We start from the raw sequence: 25,804 nt of genomic DNA on the forward strand, positions 1-25,804 counted from the left end.
TGTGCCGCAGAGGATGAATGGCCTTCATTAGAAATGCTAGTCCCTGAAAATTCAGCTCGGGGTACTCTAGAATCTACATTTCTGTTTCTTATCTTCTCTCTTGCCCTCCCTTCTTTCCCCATCTTTTGCTTGCCAGTATTACTATCTCACATATTGGGGCAGAAGAAGAGTGGGAATTTCATTCCTTTAGAAAAAGGTTTATAGCTCAGGGAGAGCCCTCCATAGGACTGATGTTCTAGGGAGAGCCAGCTCCCAAAGAAAGCCAGTGCCCAACATTACCTGCAGATGGGTGCAGACTCTTCTCAATACATCATACACGCTGTCCCTTGAGATCAGTGACACAAAAATATACTACGATACAAAAGAGAAATATCAGCAATGAGAAAAGGGTACTGACAATACCTGTTCTGGTCATTCTGTCACTCAAACATGGCTTCAAGAAGATATCGGAACTTTAACATTGGCAATCAGCCTTAGGATACAACTGAGGAAGGCTGTGAACCCTGTCACACACATATATCTTAAAAATACATATTTTAAGGCCTACCATAACAGCTTCATTTAACCTTTAGAGATATTTAAATCCCCTTTGAGTTTGGAGGACATTTTGAACTTAAAGAGCCTTCCGTGCTGACAGGAAGAAAGGGACAAAGTTTGAGAAGGCATAGGAAAGTGAGATAGGTGCTAAAAGGGAAGTGTTCTGATTTCTCTATCACTATGTTCCTTTTTACATGACATACCCCAGTCAAGGGCATACAGATTTTTGGCCCACAGCCACGTGCCCTTGGGTGAATTATCACCTCTTACTGTGCCCAGAACAAAAGATGCCTTAACCTTTAAGAGAAAATTTGCTTCAAGATTGTTGGTCTGGAGAGGTCAGTTCCAGTGCCAAAAGGTTCAATATCATGGGCCACAGGTCTGCCACACACTGAACTGGAGGGAGGTTCTGTGCTACTGATTTGATTAGCAAGTGAGAACTAAGGTTGTCAATTTAGAGGAGAAAGAAATCTAGCTCAGTAAGGTAGCTCAAGTTTTACTTCAGTGGTACTGGGTGTCTATGTGCACAAACGTGAACTTTGGGAGGGAAGGAAGAGTAAGTGGGAAGGAATGAAGATGGGAAAGTGACAATAGGAACAGTCTCCCAGTTTCCTTCCTGACCTGGTGGTCTAGTGGTAAACAACGTATCTTTTTTGGTCAAGGGGCACAAATATTCCCAAGCTGCCATGTTCTCTTCTCATGACATGAATCAATATTCCCATAGAAACAATTTTTAGAACATTACTATTAATAGTGTTTCATCTATCATTAATTCTATGGTTCAATGATATGCTGAGTTAAATAGTTTGTTTTTTATGGACTAGCCTGGGAATCCAACCACCGTTTCCAATATGGTTTCTGGGGGAAGGAGGGAGAAGAAAACTGGCAGGGGATGAGCTTCAAGTTAAAACCTACTTATCGGTAGAAAGGAATAAAGTACAAGTACTTTTATAATAATGACCATTTTCAGCAACTCTTTGTTCTTAAGATAAAAAGTACCTTCTTCATAGTTCAGAACCCCTGGGCATAGCCCGAGGCAGCAAGAGCATAGAGTCATTGGTCTCTGTGCCAATAGTAAAGCATAATTTAAGAAACAATTTTAGATTTCACATAACAACTCACCATGAGAGGAAGAATGGCATGTAGAAGTGACTTGTGGGAACTTTGGCTGGCCTTGGGGGGTGAGGGGTGGGCTATGTTAACAATTGCTGTTTTCAGTCATGTCTGATTTTGTATGTCACCATTTGGGGTTTTGTTGCAAAGATGCAGGAGTAGTTTGCCATTTCCTTCTCCAACTCATTTTACAGATGAGGAAATTGAAGAAAGCAGGGTTATGTGACTTGCCCAGGGTCACATAGCTCCTAAGAGTTTGAGGCCAGATTTGAAATCAGGAAGATGAGAGAGTGTTCCTAACTCCAGCTTCCCACAGCCAACCTAGCTTCCCAGATCCAACAATGGCCAGTCTTGAAAGGATAATACCTGTTGACACAGAGAGCAGAGAATAGCTGCCTGATGGGGAGCGTGGAGACCCACTGACCTTTCTGCTTGTGTTGGTTGTAATAGCCAGTCCATTGGGCAAGAGTCTGGCCATCTTGTGCTTTTTAATCATCTGGACAGACAGCACAGGGATGACTACCTGAAGGGAGACAAGCATATTCCTCATGAGATCCTTCCTCCCCCACCTTATTAGAAGGCGCCATCCCCTACATTATCAGCACAGACCCACAGATATCAACCCCTGAAGGCTGTGAAGTAGGCAAAGTAAAATGTACTCTATAGTGAGATTCTACCTTTATGATACTATCTTTGCTTTAGCTCCCCTCTTCCTTCCCTCCCTTCCCCTCCTTCCACTTAAGAGGTTCAAATAGCAGTTTTCATTCATTCCATATCCTCCTTCCAGCTGTCCATTCATGTGATGACCCAGAGGGACCATTTGTGAGAACAATGCAGCTGCAGAGAAGCTCTGAAAAGTTCTATTTCACCTCAGAACAGCAGTCTCCCACCCTTCCCTGCTTTACAACTACACGTGCACTTTAGCACTTCCAAGGTACTCTCTCTGATTCCCCCTCCTGGGTTCCATCCTTGCTGGGGAAAAGTCACATATACACACAGAACGATCTTGGCCGGTCAAGCAGCAGGAACTGGTTGTTCTGCTTAATCCTGCACAGTCAGCCATGTTGTGAGAGGTTTCATACGTGGAAGTTCAGCAAATACAAGAACTATCCCAGAGTGACTGCGATTTGCACAACTATTCACTCCTCCGGTCCACGAGTTAGTCATGCTTCCAGCTTCTGAGGAAGCGGAAAAGTGCATAAAATATCTCATCTGGTTTCAAAGAGCAGACGACCTGGACCAACAGTCAGCTGCAACCCGTGCCAGGGACCGCAGAACCCTCGAAAGGGGGCAGCACCACTATACCTTGATGTCTTTGCCAAAGAGGCTAGCATGAAAGCAGAGCCAGTTGTGGGAGATGTACAGACGGCCTTGGATGAGGATGTCCCTTTGGAGCGCACAGGAACACACTGCAATACAGAGACAGAAAGATATACACGCACACAGACAGACCCACAGCCACCAACACGTCACAGATAATACAGTACAGATTGCATCATGAAACGCTCCCAAACTCCTTGAGAAATATTAAGCCAAGGGTGAAGCTCTATCACATACATGTGAGCACTCTCTGTCTATCTGTCTGTCTTTTTCTCTCTCTGTGTCTGTCTCTCTTTTTCTCTGTCTGTCTGTCTGTCTCTCTGTCTCTGTCTCTGTCTCTTTATCTCTTTCTCTCTCTCTTCTTTTTAACCCTGGTTCCTTGAACTAGGAAGGTCGGCTGTCTGAATTAACTCATAGCTTTTTCTACCCTCAGTTCTTTTGATTTCTCCAGAGGAAGTAAAAACTATTACAGATTTCATTCCCTATACCTGGGACACTCTCCCTTACCTGTATTTATTTCTTAGTAATTCTGGCTTCTTTCACACTCAGCTCCAAGACCAACTTCTGAAGGAGGCTTTTTTTTTTTTTTTTTTTTTTTTTTTGGATCCCCTCCATTTTCAAGCTGCTACAGCCTTCCTCTCAAAGGTTACTTTCTATCTTTTCTGTATATATCTTATATGTTCCTAATTATTTACATATTTTCTTCTTCACTAGAATATAAGCTCCATGAGGGCAGGAACCATTTTACTTTCCTCTGAATCCCTTTCCCTTTGCACAGTGCCTGGCACAGAGAAAGTACTTAATAAATGCTTGTTGGTTGTTGGTTGATTGAATTATGTTCTGTCCAGCCCATCTGATGCCACTCTCTAGCCAGTCCTTCCTTTCCCCTTCAGCCTCTGCTACTTTGTTCCTATCCTTTCCATCTCTAAATTTTTTTTTCACAATACATTTTTGGATATGGCAAATATGTTATAAAGGTTTTGCTTTTATTTTTTATTTTTATTTTTTGGTGGGAGATGGGAAGGTGGAGAGAATTGGAAAGTAGTGAGAGATTGTCTCAAAAAATGAAGAAAAAAAAGAAAAGGTTTTTGAAGTCTTTGAAAATGCATAAAAGAAACACAGGAAAGAAACACAAACAGGACAGCTACATGCTAAAGTTATTTCATATATATGTGTGTGTGTGTGTGTGTGTGTGTGTGTGTGTGTGTGTGTGTGTGTGTGTATTTTAAGGGAAAAATAGTCTGTATTTAAGTGAGACTCATATTTTCATGTAATTTTTTTTCTCTGCTTCACTTAACATATAGTTGCTTCTTTTATTTGGTGATGGTTAAGTTCAAAATTTTTAAAAATGTAACAAGATTTCCTGCACAACCCTACCTCTTGTTCTTCTCTGTCCCCAACAATGTCCACTCCAGAATTCTCCAAAACTTTTCTATTCCCTCTAAGTAGCCTGCTGTCATTCAAAATCCTGGAATCTTTGTCCCAAGATGCATTTCAAAGCCCACTTCAGAAAAATCTCATTATCTTTTCTTCCTGCTACAAGTTATGCTCTCCTCATTCATAATCATCCTTTTTTCTTCTACCTCCAAAGCCCTTTTCTTGGTGAAAGCATTCTTTGCTCTCTACGTTTCTTCACTACCTCAAAATAGGCTCCACTAAACCATAGTTCTTGGCTCCCTACCCTCACAAAGTGGTACTATGCAGGAAAAATCCTTCTTTGAAAAACACTAGATGTGAGGGAGAAACTGTTTCCATAACAAGATAATAAAAAACCCTCCACACATTTATAAGGCCATGCACAATTTACAAGAAACTTTTAAGATTTCATCTCTGTATCCAATCAGCAAAACCTTTTTATGTTTTAAAAAAAATAGGGACCAACAAAGAATCAACAATCACTAAAATCCATCCAGAAGCAGTAAAAATCCTAGCATGTTTGAGCTTGAATAGCCTTGGAGCAGTTCAAGATCCTCTTCTTACATATGAGAAAGAGAAGGTCCAGAGCATAGAAGTGACTGACTCTTGGTCAGAAATGTTAGGACTTTAAAATTCATCTTAAATCTTTCCACTGTACATTGCCTTTCAAATACTGCCAAAAGAAAGGCCCCTAACATGACGGCCCTTGAGTACCCAAGAGATTCTCTATGATCTAGCCAACCGTACAATCTGAGCTGAAACTGTGTCATTAGCTCACCTTTCAGAACTGTCTCCTCTGGGGGGATGTCCTTGAACAGCTTATGATATTGGTGGTTGTATTTATTTGGTGTCTGCAAATAAACATAGCAGGTTTGAGACACTTGGACCCTGGGAGGCCAACTCCAGACCCAAGATCCCCAGAGAGGAGACCCCAAAAGGAACTCAGTAACTTACCAGAAAGACAAAGGTAAGTTTGAATGGTGGTTTTCTATATTGAGCAGGTATCTACAAGTGAAAGCTATCACTTTCACCAATAATGCTTTCATGTTGACTTAGGAGGTTACCAGAGGGCACAGGATGTGATGCTCCCTGGGTTTCCTGGTGACTGAGCCAACCATTATGGAAAACTCATTGTCAATGGAGTGAAGGCTTTCAAAATCATGGTCCAGCGTCCACTCCCTTAGCAGCTCTCAAGTATCTTAGGCTGGGTCAAGGGGAAGCCTCAGCTCTTGTTTCTCCCATCCCTTAGAACTTTGCTCCTGGAAGGTGGGGAAAAGGGTCCCAGACTCACCACTTCTAGGCTGCTTTTCTTTATTTCTTCATCTTTTAGGCCTTCAGGTAGCTGTACACTGCAAGGAAGACATTCCACTCTAAGAATAGCAAACCCATTGAGTTCCCTCCCAATCCATGCTTCCTCAGGCTGCTCCTTCATCATTCCTTGGCTATGTTCTGAAGACACAGGACAGCTGTTCTGAAGATAAAATTTATTCTCTGGGTATGGGTACAATCACAGGGGAGCATTACTAATTCAAATATTCAGGAGCTCTTGGGTCATGCTTAGGATCCTTTTAGTCCTGCTAAGTGAATGGCTCTTAGGAAGGCTTCAAGCTTCCCTTTATTCTCATTGAAGTCCCTCAAAACTTTCTCCATTTCTCTGTCCAAGAAGCAACCTGTGGTAAGCTTATGGCTTTGGAACATCAATCAAGGGGAATGAGTAGAGTCAAGGGGAAGGGATGATGGGGTGGGGGAAGATGGGCAGGACTGTGAGGACCCCAGGAGCTCAGCCAGGGTCAGGACCCAGCCAAGTCAGAAATGCGCTGCTTCCAGATGCTGCTCAGCTCAAAGTAAAAGTAATCTGCCAGAGAAGCTGGAAAAGGAAGCCAGCAGGATATAACTACAAGGTGTGGAAACCCAGTCCTTGTGCTCAAAAAGCTGTGGGAGAGGAATGGCTGAGAAGACTCTCTGATGGCCTTGAAGCAAGCCCTCCAAATTTCAAGGATAGGCTTTGAGGGAAGAGGAAGTCACTCCCTAAGTCCTATCAATAAATGTATTTTCTGGGAATCTGTGTTTGGGTGGAACTGCTCACCTCTCCTCCAGGGTCTCCAGGTAGGGGCTCCTTTCTTTTGGAGATTCCTCCAATTTCTCCAGTTGGTCCACTGGGATCTTCAAGGGAACTGTTTCATGCATCTGTTTAGAGCTGTAGAAGGTCCAAAAAGCCATGCAGAAACATGAAAATGCACAGACCCTTAGAAGGGGGCAGATCTACACCCCTCACTGAGAGTAGGGCCTAAGGCTCAGCATCAGCTCAGCCTGAACCTACCCTCTTACTCTGGGGGTAGCTAATACACCCACCAGCCGCTGCTTCAGAATTTGGAAATCTTAAAAGCATGAGTGAAGTGAAGAGAACCAGGAGAACACTGAACATAGTAACAGCAAGACTGTATGATGATCAACTTCTCAGCAATACAATGATCCACAATTGCAGTAGACTTGGGGTAGAAAATGCCTTCAGCACTCAGAGGGAAAACCATAGAGTTTGAATGTAGATAGAAGGATACTATTTTAACTTTTTAAAAATATTTTTTCTTTTTTCTTTCTCCTAGCTTTTTCTTTTTGTTCTGATTCTTTTTTCACAACATGACTAATATGGAAATATGTTTAACATGACTGTACATGTATAACTTATATTGGATTGTTTGATGTCTTGGGGAGAGATGAAAAAAATGGAACTTAAATGTTGAAAACTATCAGTAATTGAAAAAAATTTAAATGCTATTTTAAAAAAAAGAAATTTTGAAAGCATGACATTAGAAAAGTCATTAAGCTATACATACTTTAGAACCATAAATTTGACCATTTGCAACTACTTGGGCAACTAGGTGGTGCAGTGGCTAGAGGGCTGGCTCAGAGTTCCAATTTCACCTCAGATACTTTATTAGCTGCATGACCCCTGGAAGAGTCACTTAAGCTCTCTTGGAGAAAACCAATCCAATATCTTTGCCAAGAAAACCCCAAATGGAGTCATATAGAATGGGACATGAGTAAAGAACAAAAAACAACAAAAGCCACCACTAAGTCTATAACCCAAAGAGAGCAAAGAAAAAGAAAATGGCCCTATATACATAAAATATTTATAGCAGCTCTTTTCATAATAGACCCAAATTAGAAACTAAGGGAGTATCCATTTATTGAGAATAGCTAAACAAATTGTGATTTATAATAGAATTTATGCTCTAACAAATAGCAAAATAGATAGTTTCAGAGGAAACTGGAAAACCTCTGAATTGATGCAGAGTAAAGTAAGCAGAATTAGGAGAATAATTTATATCATGACAATGGTATTCTAGAGCAATACAACTATGAAAGACTTTAGAGCTTAGATCAATTCATTGATAAATCACAATTCCAGAGGACCCAGGATGAAATACACCGCCCACCTCATACCAGATATAAAACGAGAAACATACTTTTAATATGACCAACATGGGAATTTGTTTTGTGGAATAAGCATGTGGGTGTATGGGTATATACACATGCCATATGTATGTATATATATAAACATATGAAGATGTATGTATACTATGAGGGTTTCATTTTCTCATTTTTTTGAATAAGAAAAAAATAATGACCTATTCAAGAGAGCCAAACTATTTCCCTCCCCCCTTACACACATACACACACACACACACACACAGTCCTGCCCTGCTGACTCATGCTGATAATTAATAAAGTTTTATATATAACAAAAATCAAAAACCAGGCCAAAGTATGATATATCTATAAGAAACAGCAACCTGCTAATGTGATAAAACTATCTACCCAAGCCAACACTGGCTGTTTGACAAACCTCTTCAGAAGTTAATATGGACTGCTATTAGGCAGTTTAATGGAGCCTTTACAGGAAGAAGGAAATCTTTCAGATCCACCTCCACAAGAAAGAGGAATCCATGATTCTAACCAAGTTCAGAAGAAAGAAGAGGAATTCAGACTTTTGTGCTTTCTTAACCTTGGCCCTGTGGCATAGGTGGGTGTAAAAGAATAATCTTCTCTCCTTCCAAAGAAAATTGTTATTTTTATGATAAGTGTAATTTCAATGTTGTAGGCCAGTAATAACAGGATTCTGGGGGGGAAAATTATTCTCCTGGGAGACACACCTAAGAGGTGAGTCATCAAAGACTCAGGGGCAGCTAGGTGGCTCAGTGAATAAAGCATTGGGACTGGAATCAAGAAAACTTGAGTTCAAGACACTTACTAGCTGGTGACAGGACAAGTCACTCTGCCTCAGTATCCTTAGTTATAAAAAGGGAATAATAATAGCACTTAGCCTCCCAGAAATAATGTGAGAATCAAATAGAATTATATTCCTTTCCCTTTTCCTTTCCTTTCCTTTCCTTTCCCCCTTTCTTTCCTTCCTAGACCTGAGCAAAAGGCAGATTGGGTAATCTGAATTGCCATTGAGCTCAGAGAGTACGGCAGTTATGTGCTTGATACTACAGGTGTTACCAGGAAGGGTAGAAATATAGGAAAAACAGAAACTTAGACTGCACCACAAGAATCCTAGACTTTGAGACAAGAAGAAAGAGAGTCTGTTGCTGAATATGCAAGATATAATGTACACAGGTTATGGGAAAGTCAGTGGTCACTCACTATGAAGGCCATTGGAAAAACTAGGGCCAAGCAGTAACCTAAAACAAAAAATGGAGATGAATCTTACTGAAAATCAGAGCACACCCAGATATACTTAAGGTAAAGAATACGAATTGTGGTTAATTGATTGTCAAATAGTAGTGGCAAAACCTATCTTGATTTGGTTATTTAGATTAGTCTTTGCCCTCTTAATTTCCTTTTGTTTTTCCATGTGATTCCTTTAAAATGTTTCCTTTTTTTTTTTTTTTTTTTTTTTTTTTTTTTTGGAAAAGTTCCACTTTGTATCCAAAGAATCAAGGAGTAAAAGAATCTATCCCTACCTGCCAAGCTATCTAGGGAGGAGCGCATGGTATCTGGAGTTCTGGTGGTGATGGCAGCTGTCCCTGGTTCTTTGGACAAAGCAAGTAGAGCAGAGGCAAAAAAGAAGCAAACTCCGTATGGATCAGAAGTGGAAGGACAGCTATGATTACTGGTTCCTTTTACTATAGTGGAAGTATACGACTGTATATTACAGTACATTAACAAGAGCACCTAGTTTGAAGTCAAAAGACTTGAATTCAAAACCAACTTGTTCAATCTTGGGCACAACTTCTCTAAGTTGCAGGTTTCTCATTTGTAAACTGCACTGATGGCTTCTGAAGTTCCTTCCAGCTCCATGTATGATCTATAGTCTCTGGGTTTTTCCTGTTAGAGATTGATTTCAATGTATTAACTCTAAGGATTTAGAGTCCAGCCCCAATAATCAGTTAGGTAGGTAAGAGGCACAGTAAATAGAATGCTGAGTTGGTGTCAGAAAGACTATCATCTTCCCTGAATTCAAATCCATACTAATTAGCTCTGTCATCCTGGGAAAGTCATTTAACACTATTTGCCTAAGGTTCCCCAACTGTAAAATGCAGTGGAGAAGTAAATGGCAAACTATTTCAGTATCTTTTCTTTTTGTAAATAGTATTTTGTTTTTGCCAATTACATGTAAACATAGTTTTCAACATTTTTTTTTTTTTTAAGATTTTGAGTTCCATTTTTTTCCCCTTCCTTCTTCCTTCTATTCCCTTTCTCCAAGATGGTAAGCAATTTGATATAAGAAATATGTGTGCAACCATGTAAACATATTTACCCATTATTCCTGTTGTGAAAGAAGAAACAGAACAAAAGGGGAAAGCCACCAAAAAAACCCAAACGGAAAATATCCTTGAGTCTGCATTCAGACTCAGTAACTTAGTAACATGGTTTTAGATAGATACTATTTATCATTTTAAGGAAATCTCCATTTATTCCTATACTCTAGTGTTTTTAGTAGGAAAGGGTGTTTTGTGAAAAGCTTTTTCTGTATCTATTGAGATAATCAAATGATTTCTGTTGGTTTTGTTATTATTTATGCTAATAGTTTTCCTAATATTGAATCAGCCCTGCATTCCTAGTATAAATCCTAGCTAGTCATGGCTTGATAAATTTCTCTTTTCTAACAGGGGTTATTTAAATAGTTTATTTCTTTTTCTGTTAGCCTGGGCAATTAAAATTTTTGTAAATATTGATCCATTGTCAAATTTATTGGCATACAATTGTGCAGATTAGCTCCTAATTGCTTTAATTTTCTCTTCGTTGGCAGCAAAATCATTCTTTTCATTTTTTTTTTAATTTTTTTTTTCATTTTTCCAAATTATCCCCTCCCTCCCTCCACTCCCTCCCCCCGATGGCAGGTAATCCCATACATTTTACATGTGTTACAATATAACCTAGATACAATATGTGTGTAAATACCTTTTTCTTGTTGCACATTAATTATTAGCTTCCAAAGGTATAAGTAACCTGGGTAGATAGACAGTAGTGCTAACAATTTATATTCACTTCCCAGTGTTCCTTCTCTGGGTATAGTTATTTCTGTCCATCATTGATCAACTGGAAGTGAGTTGGATCTTCTTTATGTTGAAGATTTCCACTTCCATCAGAATACATCCTCATACAGTATCGTTGTTGAAGTGTATAGTGATCTTCTGGTTCTGCTCGTTTTACTCAGCAACAGTTGATTTAAGTCTCTCCAAGCTTCTCTGTATTCCTCCTGCTGGTCATTTCTTACAGAGCAATAATATTCCATAACCTTCATATACCACAATTTACCCAACCAATCTTCAATTGATGGACATCCATTCAACTTCCAGTTTCTAGCTACAACAAAAAGAGCTGCCACAAACACTTTGGCACATACAGGTCCCTTTCCACTCTTTAGTATTTCTTTGGGATATAATCCCAATAACAGCAATGCTGGGTCAAAGGGTATGCACAGTTTGACAACTTTTGGGGCATAGTTCCAAATTGCTCTCCAGAATGGCTGGATTCTTTCACAACTCCACCAACAATGCATCAGTGTCCCAGTTTTCCCACATCCCCTCCAACATTCATCATTATTTGTTCCTGTCATTTTAGCCAATCTGACAGGTGTGTAGTGGTATCTCAGAGTTGTCTTAATTTGCATTTCTCTGATCAGTAGTGATTTGGAACACTCTTTCATATGAGTGGATATAGTTTCAATTTCATCATCTGAGAATTGTCTGTTCATATCCCTTGACCATTTATCAATTGGAGAATGGTTCGGTTTCCTATAAATCAGGGTCAGTTCTCTATATATTTTGGAAATGAGACCTTTGTCAGAACCTTTACTTTTAAAAATATTTTCCCAATTTGTGACTTCCCTTCTAATCTTGTTTGCATTAGTATTGTTTGTACAGAAACTTTTTAGTTTGATGTAATCAAACTCTTCTATTTTGTGATCAATAATGATCTCTAGTTCTTCTCTAGTTATAAATTCCTTCCTCCTCCACAGGTCTGAGAGGTAGACTATTCTCTGTTCCTCTAATCTATTTATCTCATTCTTTATGCCTAAATCATGGACCCATTTTGATCTTATCTTGGTATATGGTGTTAAGTGTGGGTCCATATCTAATTTCTGCCATACTAATTTCCAGTTTTCACAACACATTCTTTTCATTTTTGATACAGGTAATATGGTTTTCTTTCATTTTTTAAAAATCAAATAAAACAAATTTTTATTTATTTTATTGTCTCTCCCATAAAACCAGTTCAATTGTTTTTTTTTTTTACTTTCAATTTTATTAATTTCTCCTTTGATTTTCAGAATTTCTAATTTATTTGTTTGTTTAGTTACTTATTTTGGGGCAAGACAATTGGGGTTAAGTGACTTGCCCAGGGTTACACAGTTAAGAAATGTTAAATGTCTGAAGCAGTTTGAATTCAGGTCCTCCTGATTCCAGAGGTGGTATTCTATCCACTGTTATCTAGCTGTCCCTAATTTGGCATTTAATTGGGAATTTTAAATTTTTTCCTTAGCTTTTTAAATTACATGCCTAGTTCATTAATCTGTTCTTTATTTTATTTATGTAAGCATTTACAAAAATAAAACTTCCTCTTTGCAGCTTTGGCTAGAAAACATAAATTTTGGCCTGATGTCTCATTATTGTCAATATTTGATGAAATTATTGATTGTTTCTATGATTTGTTGTTTAACCCATTAATTATTTAGGATTAGGTTATTTAGCTTCCAATTTATTTTTAATCTATCATTTCACAACCTTTTATTACTTGTAATTTTTATTGCATCTGAAATCTGAAAAGGATGCATTTAATATTTATGCCTTTCTGCATTTGACTGAGAGGTTTTTAATACCCTAAAATATGGTCAATTTTTGTGTATGTGCTATGTACCACTGGGAAAAAAAGGTATATTTCTATTATTCAATTTTCTCTAGAGGTCTATCATATATTTAACTTTTCTAAAATTCTATTCATCTCCTTAACTTCTTTCCTGTTTATTTTTTAGATTTATCAAATTTTGAGAGGGAGAGATTGAGATCCCCCCACTATAGTTTAACTGTTTATTTCTTCTTGTACATCACCTAACTTCTCCTCTACAAATGTGGATGCTATACCACTTGGTTTATAGATGTTTAGTAATGTTTTTACATCATTATTTTTGGCAGTACTTCTTAAACTTTTTCCACTCATGACTCTTTTTTGTCCAAGAAATTTTTACATAATCACAGATCTATATAATATACAAATCAAACATTTACTGATAATAAATCATAATTTTGCAAGCAACCCCCAATTAAAGAAACTGGGGTCTTCAATACCTTTTAGCAAGATGTAGTTTCCTTCCTTTTTAAAATTAGATCTCTTTTGGCTTTTGCTTTGTCTGAGATGAGGATTGCTACCCCCTGCTTTTTATTTTTACTTCAGCTGAAGCATAATATATTCTGCTGCAGCCTTTTCCTTTTACTCTGTGTTCTCCTTACTTCAAATGTGTCTTGTAAACATCATATTGTAGGACTCTTGTTTTTTAATCTATTCTGTTATTCACTTTTGCTTTATGGGAGAGTTTATCTCATTTATATTCACAGTTATGATTACTGTATATTTCCCTCCATCATATTTACCCTTCCTTTTTTATACTTTTCTTTCTCTCTCCTTTTTATCCTGTCCCTCCTTACCAGTTTTGCTTCTGACCACCATGTTCTCCAATCTGCCTTCCTTTCTATCAGTACCTTTTATTTCCCTTTTCCCCTGCTATTTCTCATTCTCTCCCATTTCTCCCCATTTTCTGTTACTACAATCCTTTTTTTTTTTCACTCCTGAATTAACTTTTATATTATCACATCAAAATCAACTTATACTCACACCCTCTGTCTCAGTATACTCCTTCTATCTGCTCTAATAGAAATACAGTTCTTAAGAGTTACAAGTTATCATCTTCCCATGTAGAGATGTAAAACACTTTAGTCTTACTGAATACCATGGATTTTTTTTTCCTTTCTTTATTACCTTTTTATGCTTCTCTTGAGTCTCGTATTTGAAGATCAAATTTTGTGTTCTGCTCTGGTCTTTTCATCAAGAAAGTTTAAAGTTCCCCTTTTCATCTTCTCCCCTAAATAATTACATTAAATTTTGCTGGGTAATTGATTTCTTGGTTGTAATTCAAGCTCCTTTGCCTTCCAGAATATCATATTCCAAGCCCTCTGATCCTTTAATGTAGAAGCTGCTAAATCCTATGTAATCTTTGATACTCTGATAGCATTGATATTTGAATTGTTTCTTTCTGGATGCTTGCAGTATTTTCTCTTTGACCTAATAGTTTTGGAATTTGGCTAAATATTGGAATTTTCATTTTGGAATCTCTTTCAGGAGGTGATCAGTGGATTTTTTCAGTTACTATTTTATCATCTGGTTCTAGAATATCATAGCAATTTTCCTTGATAATTTCTTGAAAGATTCTATCCAGCCTCAGTCTCAGAGTGAGTTTGTCTGTCTTGTCTGTCTCTTTCTCTTTCCCTCCCTTCTTCCTTCCCTCTTCTCCTCCCTCTCTTCATCTTTCCTTTTCTCCCTCCATCTTTCCTTCCCTCCCTCTCTCCCCTCCTCTCTCTTTCCCTCTCTTTCTCTCATCATGGCTTTCAGGTAGTGCAATAATTCTTAAATCAACTCTCTTGGATCTTTTCCCAGGTTAGTTATTTTTCCAAGGAGGCATTTTACATTTTCTTTTATTTTTTCATTCTTTTAATTTTGATGATTCTTGATGTGTCATAGAGTTATTAGCTTTCATTTGCTCAATTCTAATTTTGAAGGAATTATTTTTTTCAGTTAGCTTTTGTACCTCCTTTTTTCCATTTGGCCAATTCTTCTTTTAAAGAAATTATTTTCTTTAAGGACTAAATGGACTAAAGAAGTTGATTTGACTAATTCAGTTTTTAAGGAACTATTTTCTTCAGTAAATTTTTGTGCTTTCTTTCCCAAGCTATTGACTTTTTTTTTCATAATTCTCTGCATAACTCTCATTCCTTTTCCCACTTTTTCTTCTATTCTCTTACTTCATTTTAAAAATTCTTTTTGAGATCTTTTAAGAGGACTTTTTTGTCTTGAGACCAATTCACCTTCCTTTTTGAGGCTTTGCATGTAGGTATTTTGCCATTGTTGTCCTATTTTGAGTTCAAGTTTTGATCTTCTCTGTCATCGTAGTAGATTTCTATGGTCTGAGGTTTTTTTTTTTTTTTTTTGGCTCATCTTAAAAAGTTGAACCCTACTCCTGAAGTACAGGGGGCATTGTTTCAAGCTTCTTTTAATGGGGGACAGGGACAAATGGCTTGTCCACTATATTAGGGTAATCTGACCTAATTGATGTTTGTCCTTGCTTATAGGGCTGGCTGCTTGCCTATTGCAGTAGATGCTGGAGGTCTACAGCTGACCTACTGTGCTACTTGCTTGCTGAGCAAGAGCTGTGTGCTGTAGCTGTGAGTATTCTGTTGATTTGCTCAGGTACCACCTGGGCTAGGCTGCACTCTACTTTTATCTAAGTGAGACAGATCTTTCCTGAAATCCTTCTAAGTTACATGAAGCTGAAAAATAGCTTCACTCTGTCTTTTTGTAGATTCTGTTGCTCCAGAATTCTTTTGGCAGTTTGATTTAATGTTGCTTCTGAAAGAAACTAGGGAGAGCTCAGGCAACTTCCTGGTCTCTTTCCACCATCTTGGCTTCTTATTTCAGTATATTCACCAAGAAAACCCCAAATGAAGAGTCAGTTATAACTGAAAACAACTGAATTACAGCAACATCCAATAATTATCCAATAATCTGAATATTTGTCAGGAAATCAAAGAACTTCAGATGGAAGAATCCAGAGATGTTCTTTAGTCCAGGCCATACCCAAAAGAGAATCTGTTCTACAATATGCCTAACAAATGTTTATTCAGTCTTTTGAATAGAGTCCTAAGGCATTCTATCCCACTTCTGGTAGCTCTATAGTTAGGACATTTTTCTTTGAATCAAACCTAAATTTGCTTCTTTGTGACTTCCAGCCATTATTTCTAGTTCTACTTCTGGACCTAAGGAGAACAAGTCACAAACCTCTTGTATATGATCATCTTTCAAATTCTATTGAATATAGCTTTGATGTTACTTCTAAGTCTTCTCTTCTTCAAACTAAATATCACTACTTCCTTCAACCAATTTTCATGTAGCAAAATCTCAAGAATGTTCCTTCACCACTCTGGTTGTCCAGTTCTGAACTTTAACTTATCAGGGTTCTTCTTGAAATAAGACACCCAGAAAAGTTACCAATCCTCCAAGTGTAGTGTGACCATAGCAGTGTATGCTAGAATTGATACCTTTATAACTTAAACACTAGTACTTCACTAATTCAACTTAGCTTTTTGCTACCATATAACACAATCAGGAAAGGCAGTATAGTATAATGGAGAGAGAACTAGACTCAAAGTCAGGAAGATTTGGGGCAAGGCTTTATTTCTAACATATCCTGAAAATGTGTTCTAGGCAAATCTCTTGACCTCTCAGTGTTCTAGCAATCCTCTATAACAATAAGTTTCAGAGAAGAGATCAACTTGCATTGGTAGAATGAGCTTTGTCTCCTAGAATTCCTGTTATAAAAAAATCACAGGTCCATTCCCTGTTACTACGCCTATCACATTGCTAGTATACTAAAATCCCAGGGTTATTTTTAGACTTCTATTCTATACTTCAGTAGTCAAATTTTTGAACCCAAATATAAGACTTTTATATTTCATCTTATTAGAACTGGTCCAATGTTCCTGTCAACTTTTTTTTTTGGTTCCTGATTTTATCATTTACTATATTAGCTGTTCCTCCTAACATTGTCATTTGCAAATTTGACATGCATGACATTTATGTCTTTGTCCAAGTCATTGAGAGTAATTTGGAGCCAGTATAAGCCAATCATATCCTTGAGGCATTCTACTTGAAATTTCCTTCCATGATGACATCGGCCCATTAATGACTATTCTTTGTGTGTGACAATTCAACCAGTTCTGAATTTGTCTAACTGTTCTATCATTTAGCCCACAGCTCTCTATTTGATCAAATGCCTTGGTAAAACTAAGTAAACTCACAACATGACTAATATGAAAATGTATTTTGCATGATTGCACATGTATAGCCTATATCAAATTGCTTACTGTCTCAGGGAGGAGTAAGGGAAGGGTGGGAAGGAAAGAATTTGGAACTCAAAAGTAAAAAAAAAAAAAATGTTAAAAATTGTTTTTGCATGCATTTGGAAAAATAAAATATTATTTTTAAAAAATTAAAATAAAGTTTAAATAAACTATTCCTATAGCTATTTATAGCCATATCTAAAATTATTTCCCTTTATCTATCTGCCTAATAAACCTGTCAAAAAAGGAAATTGAGCTTGGCTGATATGACCTGTTCTTTGATGAAGCCATGCTGGCTCCTTATGAACAACACTCCTTTTTTCTTTTCTATTCTTTTTTTTCCTTTCCTTTTCTTTCTTTCTTTTTTTTTTGGGGGGGGGGAATTTGTATTGCTTATTGTATCTCTTTATTTGAGTCTCACTTTATCTTTATGATTTTTTACATCTATTCATTTTTTGGTTTCTCACTGTTCTTTCCATGTTCATTGTTGCAGTTACTATGTATATTGTTTTCTCGACTCTGCTTACTGCACTCTGGATCAATTCTAGTAGCTCTTTCCATGCTTCTGTATTCACACTCACTTTTTTCACAGCATAGTAATAATCCATTATTTTTACGTAATAAAATTTGTTTAGCTATTTCCCAATTGATGGATATCTCCTTTGCTTCTAATTCTTAACTTTGATCTGTGCATAGAGTTACCTGGCTGCTGCAGAACATACTCTATTTCCCTTCCTGTTTCCTGGATTCATCAGTGGCTTTACTTACCAAAATGATTGTAGGATCTTGAACAGTCTATGAGTGAGGGATGCTGGAGCTGAGCCACAAGGCTATTGAAATCAGCTATCAAAGGAAGGCATCTACTCGTGCTTTTACAGAAGTGACCCCAACTTAGAATGTCTGGATCCCATTTGTATGAAACCAAATATCTTACTTACCAAGAACTCTACTGACTCACTGATGAATGCAGGAAATATTTATTTTACATTCTTGCAAGAATAGGTGCGTAGGTTAGTAGATCAACACTTCTTTTTTCTAGCTGTTCACTAATCATTCTTTTGCTAATATTTTTAGAATTTTTCTAAGTATCAGAGTCAAGGTCACTGACCTATAATTTGCTTGCTCCATTCTTTTCCTGCTTTTGAAAGCTGAAACAATATTAATATACTTGTCATTCTCTAGATTTATAGAATCAATACTGCTCTGGTTCTATTGTACAGTGCTATATAGAATCAGTACTGCTCAGTAGCCGTATCAGGCCTGGAGTCTCAGGCATGACTCTGAGAAGTCAACTGGTCGACTAACCTTCCTGATATATTAATCTTTCCTATAGCATCCTAACAAGTAATCAGCCATCTTGCTAAGTCTTCCTCCCCTCCCAAATCACTACTAGCTTCCATTAGCTGCTCTGAAACCCTCCAATAAGTGACAGTACATGCAAAAGAGTCTAGAACAAAAGGTAGAAAATGGATATATAGAGGAGGGGGAGGCGGGAATGGTAAGAAAAAAGAGATATATTTTTGCAACATCTGTATCTTCATAGTTGTACTGGATTCTACATTGTATTAATAGCATCTTTGGACTTAGCCCTGCCTCATGCTTCCTCTCTAACCATTCTTTTTTATAGAGGATACAACTTTAGCTTTATAACTCTGCATTTGTTCAAGTTCCCCAATGCAATACAGATTGCCTGCTTTCTACTATTCAGTTCTTAGCCCAGATCCATTGTTCATCTCTGCAATGCCACTGAAATTGAGAGCAGCATGTTGTAGCTTGGGCAAGATGCTTTTTTTGTGTCCACTCTATGTTTTCATCATGGAAGACTGTATTGATCTCTTTCTCATTGTTGTAAATGAGAAATATAAATGTCAATGAAAAAGGCTTCATAGCTAATAATTAATGTGCAACAATAAAATGGTATTTACACACATATATTGTATCTAGGTTATATTGTAACACATGTAAAATGTATGGGATTACCTGCCATCGGGGGGAGGGAGTGGAGGGAGGGAGGGGATAATTTGGAAAAATGAATAAAAAAAAAAAAAAAAGAAAAAAAGAAAAAGGCTTCATAGTATTCAGGGATATATATAATTAGTATAAAGTCAACATCAGTAGAGAATCCTTACAAATGTAGTATTTTGTTCTACCAAAACAGCCACTTTCTTCAAGTCATAAAACATGGCAGGAGATCTATTTTTTCCTTTGGTCTAAAACTGTGATTATATTGAAATATATAAATTTTAATGAGGAAACTCAGTGAGGTAATTCAAATCTATAACTCTTCTGTAACTTGTGGTCTTCTGAGTGTTGCTGAGGTTAGGTGCTTTGCCTAGAATCATGTGGCCAGGATTTTAAGCAGCAAGATTTGAACCTGCATCTTCCTGACTCCCAAATTAGCTCTATCAGCCCATGCCCACTGTGAATACTTAAGAGTCATAATGACATATTCTCTTTCTTTTTTTTTTTCAAATGCAGCTATTTTGATAAATAGCAAATAATATTACAGAATTAACTTCCATTTTCTTTTTTTAATTATAGCTTTTTATTGACAAAACATATGCATGGGTAATTTTTCAGCACTGACCCCTGAAAAACTTTCTGTTCTAACTTTTCCCCTCCTTCTCCCCACCCCCTCTCCTCGATGGCAGATAGTCCCATACATATTAAATATGTTAAAGTATATGTATGCATATTTCTACAGTTATCTTGCTGCATGAGAAAGATCTGATCTAGAAAGAAGGTAGAAAAACCTGGGAAGAAAAACAAAAATGCAAGCAAACAATAACAGAAAGAGTGTAAATGCTGTCTATGTTGTGGTCCACACTCATTTCCCAGAGTTCTTTCTCTGGGTGTAGCTGATTCTGTTCATTACTGATCAGTTGGAACTGATTTGGATCTCTCATTGTTGAAGAGAGCCACTTCCATCAGAATTGATCCTCATATAGTATTGATTAACTTCCATTTTCAGTGACTATCTATATGCATCTTGATTCCTTTTTTATTACACTTAAGTCTCATTTTTAAAAATAACACTTTCATTTCCAATTATATACCTCACCCTTCCCCTATCCAACTATCTAATCTTTATAAAAAGGTTTTTAAAAAGAAAGAAGAAATTCAGGAAAACTAATCAAGGCATCAGTTATTATTTGATAGAATGTCATATTCTGCAAAGAGAGAAGGAAGTTTCTGAACTCTTTTTCAGGACCAAACAACCATTATAATTATATAGGTGTTTTTTGTTTGTTTTGGGGTTTTTGTTTCTTTTTTGTTTTTTTGTTTTTTGGGGTTTTTTTTGCTGAGGCAATTGGGGTTAAGTGACTTGCCCAGGGTCACACAGCTAGGAAGTGTCTGAGACCAGATTTTAACTCGGGTCCTCCTGAATTCAAGGCTGGTGCTCTATCCACTGTGCCACCTAGCTGCCCCCAATATAATTACATAGTTGTTCAGGGTTTTTGTTGTTTTTATTGTTGCTTAATTTCTTCTTACATTGTTATATTTATTGTGTATATTGATTTACTGCCTCTGCTTATTTCTCTTAGTACCAGTTTATATAAGTCTTTTCATACATCTTTGAATTCTTCATATTTTTTTAAATGACGCAGTGAAATTGTATTATGTTCATGCACCACAATTTGTTTACCTATTACCCAGTTGATTGGCAGCTACTTTTTCTAGTTCTTAGCTACACCCTCCCAAAATTCTGCTATAGTTTGATGTATATGGGATCTTTCTTTCTGTCTTTAACTACCTTGGAGTATATATCTATGTTGAAGAACCTGAACAATTTACTTACTCTTTTAGCATAAATCCAAATTACTTTTCAGAAATGTTGGATCAATTCATAGCTCTGCTAATAGTGTATCTGTGTATTTGTCTTTCAACAGCCTCTTCAGTATTGGCTATTTTTTTGTCATTTCTATTTTTTCTCATCTTCACCAACTTGCTGGGTATGACACAAAATCCAGAGTTGTTTTGATTTGCATCTGTCTTATTATTCATGATTTGGAGCATATAATTGTTAATAGTTAGCGATTCTTTTGGGAACTAATATTGCTTCATATCCTTTGACAACTTATCTAGTCCATTTATACCTTGGACTGATAATTCTTTTTTGCTTCTGTGTTTGCTTCTTTATTAACTTCTCCAAGAACAGTTGCCCTTCTTTCTAGATGGAATTTCAATCAGGAATAGATCATTGGTCTTTGCATAAAAATCTAATACCAAGAAAACCAACAATTAAATTAATGAATTTAGATAGTTTAAAAATTGTGTGATTCCATTCAGAGAAAGAACTATGGTGTCTAAATGCAAATGGAATTATATTATTTTCACTTTATTTTTGTTTTTTCTTCCTTGTGGTTTTTCTCTTTTATTTTGATTCTTCTTTCACGACATAACTAATGTAGAAATAGGTTTAATGTGATTATATATGTATTACCTATATCAGATTGTTTGCTATCTTGGGAGGGGGGGAAGAAAGGGAAAAAGGGAGTGGAAAAATTTTGAAATTAAAATCTTATAAAAGGGGGGCAGCTAGGTGGTGCAGTGGATAGAGCACCAGTCCTGAATTCAGGAGGACCCGAGTTCAAATCTGATCTCAGACACTTAACACTTCTTAGCTATGTGGCCCTGGGCAAGTCACTTAACCCCAGCCTCAAAAAAAAAAAAAAAAATCTTATAAAAATATATGTTGAAAGCCATTTTTATATGCAATTGGAAAGAAATACAACACTAGTAAGTGAAAGGGAGAATCTGGTGATTCTTAGTACCTTCTACCTTAATATTTCCAATATTATCATTGTAGATGCAAAATGGGGCTACATGCAGGTCATTTTATGGTTTTATCTGGGTTTTTAGGTACATAAACAATAATAATAATAATGATGATAATTACCTTGTGGACAGCCTTCTAATGATGAACCTTCTTCACACTGGGAGATGATGGCAGGCACTTAGAGCCTTGTATTAGTCTTTCCAAATTGCAAAGCTGGAAATAGAAGTTTATTGAGGGTATTCCAGTATTCTTCTGTTGGAAGAAAAAAAAAAGGTCTTTGTGTGGGCAATTCAATTCAGTTCAACAAATGTTATATAGAATCTCAAAGAGTGAATAGTTTAGCTCTTATCCTCACTCTGAAGGGATGGCATACTCGGTCCTTTCTTTGAAGAAATATGGTACTTTCCCCATCTCTATTATATAGAAAATACGTTAAATATGGAATGAGGAGAGGTCTGAATCACAGAAAATTACTTTGTAATAAGGGCCAATAATAACATGTTCTAGGTTCTCAAATGTTAAATGTAAAATGATGATGATTTTACCATTGACCGTAAGTCCAATATAAATAGCAGTATGTAGATATAGTAATTGACTGTCAAAGCACTTTATGTGGCTTAACTTGAAGATCATTGTCTCCTTTGGATTTGTTGCTCTTTATCACTTTGGGCTATTCCTACCTCTTGTCCAGAGTCAGAGTCCCTGAGGTTGATTAGGTCATTCTGATGGTCTTCAGGGACAGGCTATCCTCACTGTATTTTCACTTCATATTGAAAATAAAAGCTAAGTGTTTCAAGGAAGTCAAGAACATATTCCTATAAATGTCTCATCACAGAACTCAGAAAGAGTGCTTGTTGATATACCTGACTTATCAAATGCAGATAATAGCTGTGTAAAAGACCAACTCCCAATTGCCAAGGAGCTTAGCAGGTAAATTCCTACCTGTGAGACTTTAGAGCCATAAATCCTCACCATATAAAACACATCACCAATGTACTTCTTTTGGTGGGGAAGGGATCTGAACTCTGATGGGAAATAGAATTTGAGGATGGAATTTTTTAGGAAAGATTCTTTCTTCTGGAAGAGGATTAGTGATCCTTCAGAGCATCAAGGCTATCCTCAAAAAGGGCAGTAAGACATCTGAAACCCCATAAAACCAGGAAATAGCTTATAAAACATATCTGCATTTCAAAGACTGGGTTACTTTGGGCCAAAATGCATATAAGATGATTCTACCTTGGTGGCTTCCTACTCTGGAATTTTGGCCTGGGATATACAAATCATTTTTAGGCTTTTCATGAAGATTCCCTAGAGTTCAAATCTTGTCTATGGTCTTTGTATCAATGATTCCCAAAATGGAGCAAAGAAAGGAATGGAACAAGAAGGCCTACATCCATGGGACTTGTTGAGTCTCAGAGAATTCCAAGACAGAATAGGACTTCCTACCCTATCCCAAGAAAGTAGGGAGCAAGATTCCAGGCCAAAGTGGTGTAATGGTAATTCTGTTCCAGCTCATGGAGTATCATCAGAGGGAGGGCATAACTGCAAGAATGGAACCATGTACTTTGCTCATGTTGAGATCAGAAAATTTCTTTGGGACAGATTCTTATGAAAGAATTATTGTTTGAGGCTAGGCCCCAGAAAGGGTCATAGACAAGGAAAGACTGTTGGAAAGCAGGTACATGAATGCATTGTTGATGGAACTGTGAATGGATCCAACTATTCTGGAAAGCAATTTGCATTCCTTTTGACCCATTACTATTCCATTACTAGGTCTATATCCTAAAGGGATAAAAGAAAGATAAAAAGGACCCATCTATACAAAAATAATTATAGCAGTTCTTTTTGTGGGGGCAAAGAATTGGAAGCTGAAGAATGCCCACAAAAATGGGAATGATTGAACAAGTTATAGTATATAAATGTGATGGAATACTGTTATTCCAAAAGAAATGGTGAAGAGAAAATAATTGTTTCATAAAAACCTGGAAATACTTGTATGAGTTGATCCAAAATGAAATGACCAGAACCAAGAAAATAATTTATACAGTAACAATAATATTGCAAAAAATAAATAAGTAAATAAACCACTTCAACAGACTTTGAAACTCTAATCAACACAATGAACTAGCACAATTTCAAAAGACTTAAGATGAGGGGGCAGCTAGGTGGTGCAATGGATAGAGCACCAGCCCTAAGTCAGGAGAACCTGAGTTCAAATCTGTCCTCAGCCACTTAACACTTCCTAGCTGTGTGACCCTGGGCAAGTCACTTAACCCCAATTGCCTCAGCAAAAAAAAAAAAAAAAAAGACTTAAGATGAAACATTATTTATCTCCAGGTAGAGCGAGGCTCAAGAGTGAAGAATGAAGCATGTTTTTTTTTTTCCTTCTTTCCTCCCTCCTTCCTTTACTTCCCCTCTCCTTTCTTCCCTCCCTCTTTCACTTCCTTCTTCCTTCCCTTCTCTCTCCTTTCCTTAACATATCTAATGCAAGAATTTGTTTTGCTTGACAATACATATTTATAATGAGTTTTATTTTTCCTGACAAATTAAAAATTAGAATTAAGAGGTAGGAAGGAGGAAATTTATAACTCAAAATTTTTTAAGAATTGAATTTTTTGTTTTACAAAAGAATGGAATAGAATAGGAATCATTGCTTTTTAGGATCCTGGGTGCCTACTGTACTTTCCACCTCAGGGAAACTGCATCCTGATTAGCTCTTGTGGTTAGGGTTTTTTGTTTTGCTTTGTTTTTTAGTATGCCCTTGAGATAGTGTGGTCTGTCCAGGCCCCAGAATAAACAGGCAGGGTTATTGTGTGACTGCCAAGCCAGGCACTGTGGCAGAGGATTGGTTTGGGAGGGAAGGAGGATGGGGAACCTGCCACTCATCACCTAAGATTAAAAACTCTTGGGAACCAACTACTCAGGCCCAGAAAGTTGGCCAAATTTTTTTCACAAGGCTGGAAAAGAAACATTTGCAGTGATAATAAATAGGAACACAAATGTGTCCCAGTAGATAAGAAAGAAACTTGGGACTTGAGAGTTGCAAATGCTAGGCCATGTTCAATAATGTAACTCAGACAAGCGATAAACTTCCCTTTACTCAAGTAATGTAATAAATTCGTAGAATATCAGAACTGAGGAAGGACTTTGGAGATATTCCAGTTTATTAATGCATTATGTTTTTTTACTCCTCTTTAATATATTAAGTCCTTCATGAGGATAATCAGGATGTTGGGTCACAGAGAAGACACCATTTATATACTTTGATGACATCTCGGAGAAGTAACATTTACACACAGACAAGAAAGGATCTCCCTTCCTTATAATGTAAGGACAAACTAATAGATTAAACACTTCAGATAAAGTTAAAAGTGCTACATAGATATAGGGAGTTATAATGATTAAGTATTGATGTGAGGTATAGACAGAAGATCTAACATTGAAGGACTAGAGCAATGTGAGTTGGGTAGCCAAAGAAGGCTTCAAGGAAAAGGTAGGAGTTGATATGGACCCTGAAGCATTAATGATAAGAGTCATGCAGAGAATGTTAGATGGGAAGAAATATTAGAGATCTAATCTAACAAACTTATTCATTTTACAGATGAGGAAATGATTCAGAAAAGTAATTTGTCCAAGGATTTTTACCTTCTTGGTAACTTCACTTCCATTTGGGGTAAAGAGTAAGAGTTAAAGGAAAGAAAAAAAAATATTGGACTTTTGAACAAACAATAAAGTTGAAAATAATCTGGTATAATTAATATTAGAGTCAGAAGAATTGGGTTTAAATCCACATTCATAGAATTATAGGTCTAGAGCTGGAAGAGATTAAAGTCTAACTACCCTCATTTCACACGTGAGAAGGCTGAGGTTGTCCAAAGTCACAGATGTGGAATTTGAACTCAAGCCCTCTGTCTCCAGAACCAAGGTTCTTTCCATTGTACCATTCTGTAGCCATTTACTCTTTTGTCCTCTATAATCATTTAACTGTCTGAATCTCAATTTCCTCATCTGTATAAAATGG

At 36.9% G+C, this 25,804-nt stretch overlaps 1 protein-coding gene across 1 annotated transcript in view; it reads right to left on the reverse strand.

The window, feature by feature from the left end:
• GRAMD2A (GRAM domain containing 2A) overlaps positions 1-22,194 on the reverse strand; it is a 37,373-nt gene extending 15,179 nt beyond the window's left edge. The window contains 8 exon segments of the mRNA XM_074284868.1: positions 280-351; positions 2,075-2,173; positions 2,956-3,059; positions 5,165-5,237; positions 5,678-5,735; positions 6,473-6,583; positions 21,904-21,930; positions 22,139-22,194. Of these exon segments, the coding sequence (XP_074140969.1) occupies positions 280-351; positions 2,075-2,173; positions 2,956-3,059; positions 5,165-5,237; positions 5,678-5,735; positions 6,473-6,583; positions 21,904-21,930; positions 22,139-22,194 (600 nt within the window).
• Positions 22,195-25,804: the final 3,610 nt, after the last annotated feature.

Source organism: Sminthopsis crassicaudata, chromosome 2 (assembly GCF_048593235.1).
Source record: "Sminthopsis crassicaudata isolate SCR6 chromosome 2, ASM4859323v1, whole genome shotgun sequence".
Taxonomy (NCBI): domain Eukaryota; kingdom Metazoa; phylum Chordata; class Mammalia; order Dasyuromorphia; family Dasyuridae; genus Sminthopsis; species Sminthopsis crassicaudata.